Source organism: Prionailurus viverrinus, chromosome E2, assembly GCF_022837055.1.
Source record: "Prionailurus viverrinus isolate Anna chromosome E2, UM_Priviv_1.0, whole genome shotgun sequence".
Lineage (NCBI taxonomy): Eukaryota > Metazoa > Chordata > Mammalia > Carnivora > Felidae > Prionailurus > Prionailurus viverrinus.
Window position 1 is genome coordinate 55283349 of NC_062575.1, and position 9740 is coordinate 55293088.

Sequence of the window (9740 nt, forward strand, 5' to 3'; positions counted from 1 at the left end):
AGAAGCCCAGGATGTTCGGCCACCCTATTCAGAAGCTGCCTTTTCAGATGTTGCGTTGAAATGAAATGGTTTACCAGATGAGGAGGAGGAGGAAGCTCCATCAAAGGCTGGGGCGTCACCCAGGGCATTCCGTCTACTGGGGATGAGGCAGGGAGTGGGGAGGAGGAGGGTCGTAAGGGAGCCGGGGACAGACTCTCGGCCTGGAGGTCTGCACACTTCCATAGGAAGGGGCATTGGCATTGGGTACTGAAGGTTGAATAGGAGTTTTCTCAGAAAAGAGCAAGATGTGTTGATACGATACAGCAATGAAGATGATACCTGCCAACTTTTTGCAGCTGACAAATTCATGTCTTTGATCTCAAGTTGTTCTGGCTGTGGCCTGGGCCCACTGGACAAAGATTTTTGCCTTTGTCCGATTGAGAAGAAAACCCGGGTTCAGAGAAGGGTATATCTGAAGTACGCCAGTCTGTGCTGATGCCAGGTGAATGCGCACTGCTCTCTCTCCTCTCTGTGCTTTTGCACCCAAAGTTCAAATGTCCTTCCTCTTCTCTCCTTTTCCCCCGAAAGACTCCTACTCGTCCCTCAAAACCCGGCTCAGATTCTGGGTTCCTGGCCTCCAATGGGACAGTCCAGCCCTCTAGCCCTCTCCTTCCTCGGACCCAGGAGACTGGACCCTTGGCCCCTCCTCCCTCTGACTCGGAGACTCAAATGGAGCCCGGGAGGCTGTGCACCAGCCGGGGTGGTACCACGGAACAGGACATGCTGATGCAGTCACATTTATTTGGTCTCAGAGGCCAGGGTCATGATCCAGGGTGGAATGCTCTTGGATTAGGCGTCCCATGTCTTCTCATCGCTGAGCCTGAGGGAGGAAGACTCAGAGATATACAGAGGCACGGGAGAGGAGGAGAGGCTAAGACAACAAAGTAGGGGCCGCAGAGTCAGAGATTCAGTCGGCTGCCTCTGCCCTCTGCCCACTCACCTTGTTGAAGAAGTAGATGGAGACAAGGATGGTGATTACGGCCATGGCCAGGGTTACGTTCTGGGGGGGAGGGGTCATAAGTCAGGGCCTCCCTCCTCCCTTCCCTCTCCCCAGGCCTCCCCCCACCCCCTGCCAGCCCCCTCCTCACTTCCTGAAAGTTCATGGCCATGGCCTTGAGCTGCACACTTGTTTGACCTCCCTCTTCCTTTCCTGGACTCTGAGCCAGAGGCAGCTGATCAGCCACCAGAACCTCAGAGGGGTTGCCTGGGAGACCAGAATGGTGGCCGTGGTGACGAGAGAAGGGCATTCTGGGTAGGGGGGGGGCATTGGGCAGATGGTTGAGGGTGGGGGGCTCGGACACAGAAAAGGACCTGTAGTGTCTGAATTTGGGATCAGGACACTTGAGACTGGAGAATCCAGACCTCCAGCACTGAGGAGTTTGTTCCCCCACCCCCCACCCTGGGGTGCTGGGGAGCCACGGGAGGCTGTGAACAGGGGAGGCACCCAGTCAGCTCTGAGTGTCGGTGTCTTGGAGCAGGGAGGAGGCTGGGAGCCTAGAGAGGATGTGAGGCGGCCCAGACAAAATTTCTTCCAGCGGTGGCTGCCGGACACAAGGGTGGGAGAAGCAGCAGTCGGACGGGGCATCCCAGAGCCTCGTCACCACCAGTTCTAGGGGTGGGAGCGCCGGCCGCCGCAATTTGCCCACCTCTGGGCCACGGGCCCGCGCCTCCCACCGCCCCCTGGCGGTCTCTGACTTTTACTCCTCCAGCCTTCCCGCTAGTATCGTAGACATCTAACCCTTCGTGACGCCTTTAGAACTCACTCCCAGGTCACCAGAAATAGGGAGAGTAAAGAAACAAATACAGTCGCCCGTCGTTACCCGCGGATTCCATCTTTGCGAATTCGCCTACTCGCTGCATTATCTGTAATCCCCCAAACGCAGACCCGCTGCCCTCTCGCGGTCACCCATGGACATGCGCAGAACGGTAACATTTTCAGTTGCTGGATGCGCCCATGTTCCCAGCTAAGGTCAGACGAGGTGGCAGAGGTGACACTGTACCCTTCCGTTTCAGCTCTCAGACAGAGAGATGCCCAGAGGAGGGAGCCGGGCGCGGGCAGTGCAGCGCACGGACCTCCCGCTGGACGACTTTGAATCCCAACTCTGGCACTTGCGAGTGGGGTGACCTTAGACAAATTTTCTAGTTTGTAAAATAAAGAAAATAGGACCTCCCAGGATCTATCTATCTATCTATCTATCTCTCGTCATCTATATCTCTATCATCAACATCTATCATCTATCTATCATCTATCTAACATCTATATCTATCTATGTATCTATCATCATCTATATCATCAATATCTATCTATCTATATCATCATCTATATCTCTATCATCAACATCTATCTATCATCTATCAATTATCTATCTAACATCTATATCTATCTATCTATCTATCTATCTATCTATCTAACATCTATATCTATCTATCTATCTATCATCATCTATATCTTTATCATCAACATCTATCTATCTACCTATCTATCATCTATCTAACATCTCTATCTATCTATCATCTATCTATCATCATCATCTATATCTCTATCATCAACATCTATCTATCATCTGTCTAACATCTATATCTATCTATCATCATCTGTATCTCTATCATCAACATCTATCTATCATCTATCTATCATCTATCTAACATCTATATCTATCTATCTATCTATCATCTGTATCTCTATCATCAACATCTATCATCTATCTAACATCTATCTAACATCTCTATTTTATCTATCACCTATCATCATCTATATCTCTATCATCAATATCTATCTATCTATCTATCTATCTATGTATCTCTCATCATCTGTATCTCTATCATCAACATCTATCATCTATCTAACATCTATATCTATCATCATCATCATCATCATCTATATTTCTGTCATCAACATCTATCATCTATCTATCTATCTATCTATCTATCTTCCTATCTATCTATCTATCTATCATCTCATCTTTGGAGTTCCTGCTGAGGCCAATTGTTATCCAGAGGATGGGGAACCAGGACCAAGCTGAAGACAGGGGCTTGTCTCAAGGGCATGGAATAGGACAGAGAAGGTCCTGAAGTAGATCAAAGGGCTGGGGTCGGCCAGTGGGTGAAGAACCAGGGTGTTTCCCCATGTTTACTTGCGTGGTTGGCTGAATAATGGCCTTGAAATGCCTTAATCCCCAGAACCTGTGAACACCTTCTCTCACATGGCTAAAGTGACTTTGCAGAGGTGCTTAAGTTGGGGTCTTGACACAGAGAGGGTGTCAGTCCATTCATTCTGCTATAGCAGAGTATCATAGAGGGGATGACTTATCAAGAACACACATTTATTTCACACTTTCCTGGAGGCTGGAGGGCCAAGGTCCAGGCATTGACAGATCTGGTGTCTAATGAGAGCCTGCTTGGTGGTTCACAGTCAGCCAGCTTCTGGATGTGCCCTTTGGTGCTGGAAGGACAAGGGAGCTCCTGGAGCATCTTTTATTACAAGGGCACTGATCCCACTCATGGGGGCTCCTCCCTTAGGGGACAGGACTGCTCTGCGAAAACAACAAAATAGGGTGGGAATAGTGGAGGAGACTTCTGAGGTTAGGCTACAAGAGACACTGCTGTCTCTTGGTCAGTCACTGTGGGAGGAACCAACGGCCATGTGGTGGTGAGTTGAGGCCTCTGGCCAGCAGCCGCCCTGGTGAGCTCAGAAGTGACTCGAGTTAGGGGCGCCCGGTGACTCGGTCAGTTAAGCGTCCGACTTCCGCTCAGGTCATGGTCTCAAGGTTCGTGAGTTCAAGCCCCGCATTGGGCTCTGCGCTGACAGCACTTGGATGCTCTGTTTCCCTCTCTTGGCCCCTCCCCTGCCCCTGCGCTTATAGGCTGGGCTCTCTCTCTCTCTCTCTCTCTCAAAACCAAATAAACATTAAAAAGTGGCTCAAGTTTCCAAATGACTGCAGCCCCAGCCACAACCTGACTTCAATCTTGTGAAGACCCTAAGCCGAGACCACCCAGCTATGCCACTCCCAAATTCATGACCCACCAAAACTTCAAGAAATAAGTGGCTACTGTCGTAAGCCACTAAGTTTTCAGGTAATTTGTCACACAGCAAGAAATAACTATTTAGTAGTTGGTCCGCAAACCCCTGTTCTAAGTGCTAATATACTTGAACTCGTTAACCCTCAAAGCAACTCTCTGGGGGTACAGATTGTACTAGTTCCCATTTTATGAATGAGGAAACTGAGGCACAGAGAGGCGCAGTAACGTGCTGATGGTTGCACAGCTTGTAAATGGTGGGTGAGGTTAGGGTTGGAACCCAGCCTGTCTAAATCCGGGGTCTGGGTGTTCAACCACTGAGCCCTGCTGGCTTGGGCCAGCTGTGGGCAGCACCGGAAGAAGGTGACATCTCCAAGAAGCCCGAGAGAGCTACAAAGAGCTCCAACATTTAAGGGGTGAGAATAGGAAAAAAACGATTTGTGGTGGTGGGGAGGGAGAAGAAGGCAGAGCATATGTCTAGAATGTGGGGCTGGGTGGGGGTCTCTCTGCCTTCCTCTGCGCCCAGGTTAAGGGCCCCCGGTTCAAATCCCAGTTTTGCCACTCACTGCCTGTGTTCCCTCAGGCAAATGATTTTTTTTTAAATTTTTTTAAATGTTTATTTATTTTTGAGAGAGAAAGAGAGAACACGAATGGAGGAGGAGCAGAGAGAGAGGGAGACACAGAATCAGAAGCAGGCTCCAGGCTCTGAGCTGTCAGCACGGAGCCCTACGCGGGGCTCAAACTCACGAAGCGTGAGATCATGACCTGAGCCAAAGCCAGAAGCTCAACCGACTGAACCACCCAGGCGCCCCGCTCAGGCAAATGATTTAACCCTGCCGTGCCTCAGTTTCCCCAGCTGCACAATGGGGACGGTGATAACCATATCACCCCCTGCTAGAGTCGCAGAGGAGATTAAATGGGTTAATCCACTGGCTAATCCAAAGGCTTGGGGGTGCGGGGGGGGGGGGGGGGGGCGGGGAGTCGATCCCAGGAGCCCGCCTTGGCTCCCGGGACAGGCATGCCGGGACCTGCGTTTCTGGGGGTGCTGAGGCAGGGGTAATGAGTGGGTGGGGCTGCGGCACAGACAGTGGGCTGAGCTCAGCGTCTGGGCTGTGTGGAGATGGCCGGGCCAGGGTTTTGGGGCCTCCCCGCTGGACCTATCCTGCTTCTGCTCCTGCCCCAGGCCCTGCCGGAAGGACCCCTGGTGTTTGTGGCTGTGGTGAGGTGTCCCCCGCCCCGGCCTGGCCCCTCGCCTCTCCCAGGCCGGCCCTGACCTGGTCCCGTCCCCAGGTGTTCCGGCACGGCGACCGGGCCCCGCTGGCCTCCTATCCCACCGACCCGCACAAGGAGGCGATCACCGTCCTGTGGCCCAGGGGCCTGGGCCAGCTGACTGGGGTGAGAGGCTGGGGTGCGGGGGGGGGGGGGGGGGGAGTGGGCGGGGCAGGGAGGGGTCTGCTGACTCCTGCTCTGTCCTCAGGAGGGGGTCCGCCAGCAGCTGGAGCTGGGCCGCTTCCTGAGGAACCGCTATGAGGCCTTTCTGAGCCCCGAGTACCGGCGGGAGGAGGTACTGCCCACGATGACCCTCACCTGCCTCCTGACCTCTGACCTCCACTGACCCCAACACTCACCGTGGGCCTCTGCCTCTGGCCTTTGACCCCCCCCCCCATAACCCAACCTGCACCCCAGTTCTGATCACTCACCTCCAAACCATTGACTTACTCATGCTGACCTCTGACCCCACCTCAGCATGAATATGCTTCACCTCTGACCTCTGACCTCCGTCAACCCTGACTTTTTCTTTTTTAAGTTTATTTATTTATTTTGGGAGAGAGCGCACGCAATCAGGGGAGCGGCAGGGGCAGAGAGAGGGGGAGAGAGAGAGAATCCCGAGCAGACTCCGCATCATCAGCACGGAGCCTGACACGGGGCTCGAACCCACGAACCGTGAGATCATGACCTGAGCTGAAACCAGGAGTCTGGCGTTTAACCGAATGAGCCACCCAGGCGCCCCAACCCTGGCTTTATTTTCCTGCCCTCACCTCTCTCTTCTGATTCCCACCAACTCCGTCCAGATTTTCTGACCTCTGGTTTCTGATGCTAAAACTTGCTGGTTGTGACTTTGACCCTTACGGGTTCAATTTGCCCTCCCAACTTCCCGTCTTTGATCTCTGCCCTTCAGCAAATCTGAATTTCCTCCCTGTCTTTTGACACCCCCCAATAGGAGCATTCCTCCTGACCTCTGACCTCTGATCCCTGATAGACATGTACTGAATTCTGGTCCCATGTCCTTCAACCTCCCCTCCTAACCTTGAACTCCAACTTCCAGCCACCAGCAATTCTGATCTTCCTTTCTTTCAATGAGGCCACTGACCCCTCTGGTCCCACATGTTCACCCAACCTCTGACCTCCAACCTGGCTGCTCCTGACATTGACCTCTGACCCTCGATCCCAACTTCCAACACTGACAACCAGCTGCTCCAATTTGCCCTGGGTTTTGACTCCCAACCCCTAACCTTCGACCCCGAACCAAATCTGAAGCTTTTGGTTTGCTGCTGCAGCTGACCCATGACCCGACCTTGGTCCCCTTGCCTGTTTTCTCCCCGCCACCCCAGGTGTATGTGCGCAGCACTGACTTTGACCGCACGTTGGAGAGCGCTCAGGCCAACCTCGCAGGGCTGTTCCCTGAGGCTGCTCCGGGGCGCCCAGAGGCTGCCTGGAGGCCCATCCCTGTACATACAGTGCCAGTCACCGAGGACAAGGTCAGGGGGCTGGGCAGGTGCAGGGGGGGCGTGGGAGGGATGGAGAGAGACATCCTCTGGGATGGAGGGAGCCAGTGGCTGGGAGAGGCAGTTTGGCCCAGCTGAGCGGCTCCGGGGGGCGTGTGCTGTCTCGGGGCAGTGAGCCCTTCCCCAGGGGAGAGCTGTCTAGGTAAGGTGACCTGCCATCCCCATGCGGCGCGCCCAGATCTGGGAGGGACCGTGTAGTTTGAAGAGAGATTTGCACCAGAGACAAGGCCTCCACAGCCTCAATTCCCCGCGCCCTCTGCTGTGACTGGGGTCCCAGTCAAGCTGTCCTCTCTGAGCCTCAGTTTCCCCCAGCTGCTGAGGTTCCCCACGCGCAGCTGTCCCCGATACCATGAGCTGCTCAGGGAGGCCACGGAGGCAGCGGAGTACCAGACCGCCCTGGAGGGCTGGACAGTGAGCGGGGCCGGCGGGGCGGGGCCCGGAGGGGTGTGGCTGGGAGGGCGGGGCAGGGAGGGGTGAGGAGGTCCGTTAGACTCACCCAGCCCGGTGCACCCAGGACTTCCTAACTCACCTGGAGAACTACACGGGGCTCTCGTTGGTCGGAGAGCCGCTCCGCAGGGCGTGGAAGGTTCTGGACACGCTGATGTGCCAGGTGAGCCCCCGCCCCACCCACCCAGCCAAGGCAGCAAAGACACCTGGATTCAAATTCCAGCTTTGCCGCTCACTCCCTGTGTTCCCTCGGGCAAGTCCCCTAACCTGACTGCCTCAGTTTGTGCATCTGCACAGTGGGGACAGCAACGCACATATCGACACCTCCTGGGGTTTCTGTAACGATCGAGATCCATGCCATGTGCTTAGAGCAGTGCCGGGCATACAGTGAGGCCCGCAGGGAGGCCGGAGGCTGTGTGTTTGTCATTCCTCCTGTTAGTTTCCTTGCGGGAAAAGTGCCCGAAACCAACATGCCGTGAAAATCATCCTAGTTGTACGGTGGGGATAGTTGCACTGGGCGTGCTCTGGTGTAGATGGTGACGCCACCATCGGACCCTTCTAAAGTCCCAGATGTCTGAAGTTTGAGACACCTCTGGGTCCGTGGGTGAGGGCTCCTGGACGGTGATGGTCGTTGCTAATTAATGATTGTTATCGGCCTCACCATAGCTTTTTGACCAGATCCGGCCCATGAGGGGTTCTGATGAGGGAGGTGGGGGAGACGGCTGCAGCTAACAGGACAGCACAGGCACTGCGGGGAGGGGGGGGGGGTCTGAGGGGAGCATGGAGAGCTCAGGATGTCCCGGTCACTTTGTCTCCTCTCCCTGTCTCTCTCCAGCAAGCCCACGGTCTTCCCCTCCCATCCTGGGCCTCCCCGAATGTCCTACGGACGCTAGCGCAGATCTCAGCTTTGGATATTGGGGCCCATGTGGGTCCACCCCGGGCAGCCGAGAAGGCCCAGCTGACAGGGGGTGAGGCCGTTGGGGCTGGGAGGCCGGGAGGCCAAAGCGCCTTCCTCTGGGGGCTTCTCCAGCGCTCTGTTCTTGCCCCCTCAGGGATCCTGCTGGATGCCATCCTTGCCAACTTCTCTCGGGTCCAGCGCCTAGGGCTGCCCCTCAAGATGGTTATGTACTCAGCTGTGAGTCTTTGGGAAGGGGGGCAGTGCCATGTGGGGCACAGGGATGAGGGGAGAAAAAGCCGGTGGGGTGGTCCCAATGGAACCTCCGCCCGCTGCCTTGGGTAGCTCATCTCCAAACCATACTCTCAGACCGTTTCACTAGAGGTACAGTCTGGAAGGAGGGAGGTGATGGTGTTGTAAGAGAGTTTAGCCCTTCTGGAAGGACAGGCTGTTTAACTGAACTGCCCGATCATATTTTTGCGTCTACTTGACCGATCTTCATTAAACGATTACCTGCAATTAGTGGGATTGCCTCCAAGGTGAGCAGATTTGGGGGGTGGCACTAAAGGGAACTGGGGGACATCTGGGAGGCAGCTGGATGCACCAGCCTAGAGTTCAGGAGAGACAAGACGTGGAGAGAGGAGCCCTGTCTCAGCCCTGGGATCCACCCGCAGCACGACAGCACTCTGCTGGCCCTCCAGGGAGCCCTGGGTCTCTATGACGGTCACACCCCGCCATATGCCGCCTGCCTCGGCTTTGAATTCCGGAGGCACCTCGGGGACCCGGAGGAGGATGCTGGGTAAGGAGGGGGTGGCGCCCAGGAAGGGGCAGGACAGAACTGTCGCGGGAAGAGACGTGGGGTCCCGGGCAGTGGGCGTGGCCCGGGCCCGGAGGGGTATTTGCCCCGGATGGCACTTGGAGGTTGACAGGTGGGAGTCAGGAGCTCAGTCTCCCCATTCGGCTCCTCTTCTCCAGATTTAAGTCAGTGGCAGGGGGGCGGTGGGGAGGGGCTCGGGTGCCACCACCTCCTGTCTCCCTCCAGGAACGTCACCATCTCCCTTTTCTACCGCAACGACTCCTCCGGCCTGCCCCTGCCCCTCAACCTCCCCGGGTGCCCGGGCTCCTGCCCACTAGGCCGCTTCCGCCAGCTCACCGCCCCCGCCCGGCCTCCGGCTCACGGGGTCCCCTGCCACGGCTCCCGCGAGCCTGCCACCCCTGCAGGTGACGGCCACGGGCGTTGGGTTGGGAGCGTGGGGGGGCCCGAGTCCCACGACTCACACTCCCGTGTTCTCCCCGCAGCCACGGTGGTGCCCCTGCTGGCCGGGGCCGTGGCGGTGCTGGCGGGGCTCAGCATGGGGCTGGGCCTGCTGGCCTGGAGACCCGGCTGCCTGCGGGCCTGGGGGGGCCCCGTGTGAGCTGGGAAACCGGGCGCCCCCTTTCCCGCGCTGCCATTGCATCCCAACATGTCTGCTCACCCGCTGCTCTGGCTCCCGTGACTTACTGTGTGCGCCTGGCCCCGTGGGAACCGAGGGGAGGGCTCCCGGGCCCCGGAGCCA

The 9740-nt window shown here is 56.2% G+C and overlaps 1 protein-coding gene and 1 long non-coding RNA gene across 2 annotated transcripts; one reads left to right on the forward strand and one right to left on the reverse strand.

Moving 5' to 3' along the window:
• Positions 1-760: 760 nt before the first annotated feature.
• Positions 761-1238, reverse strand: LOC125153323 (uncharacterized). The gene is made up of 3 exons (XR_007147459.1): positions 1128-1238; positions 980-1039; positions 761-859 (listed from the first exon to the last, which is right to left on the reverse strand). It is a non-coding gene; the product is annotated as an uncharacterized LOC125153323 (long non-coding RNA).
• A 3938-nt stretch (positions 1239-5176) lies between these two features.
• Positions 5177-9599, forward strand: ACP4 (acid phosphatase 4). Its single transcript, XM_047836423.1, has 11 exons — positions 5177-5275; positions 5347-5451; positions 5534-5620; positions 6669-6815; positions 7155-7253; positions 7357-7452; positions 8125-8257; positions 8342-8424; positions 8859-8983; positions 9227-9405; positions 9484-9599. The coding sequence occupies exons 1-11, from the start codon at positions 5177-5179 to the stop codon at positions 9597-9599; spliced, it is 1269 nt and encodes a 422-aa protein (XP_047692379.1).
• The last annotated feature ends 141 nt before the right edge of the window (positions 9600-9740 follow it).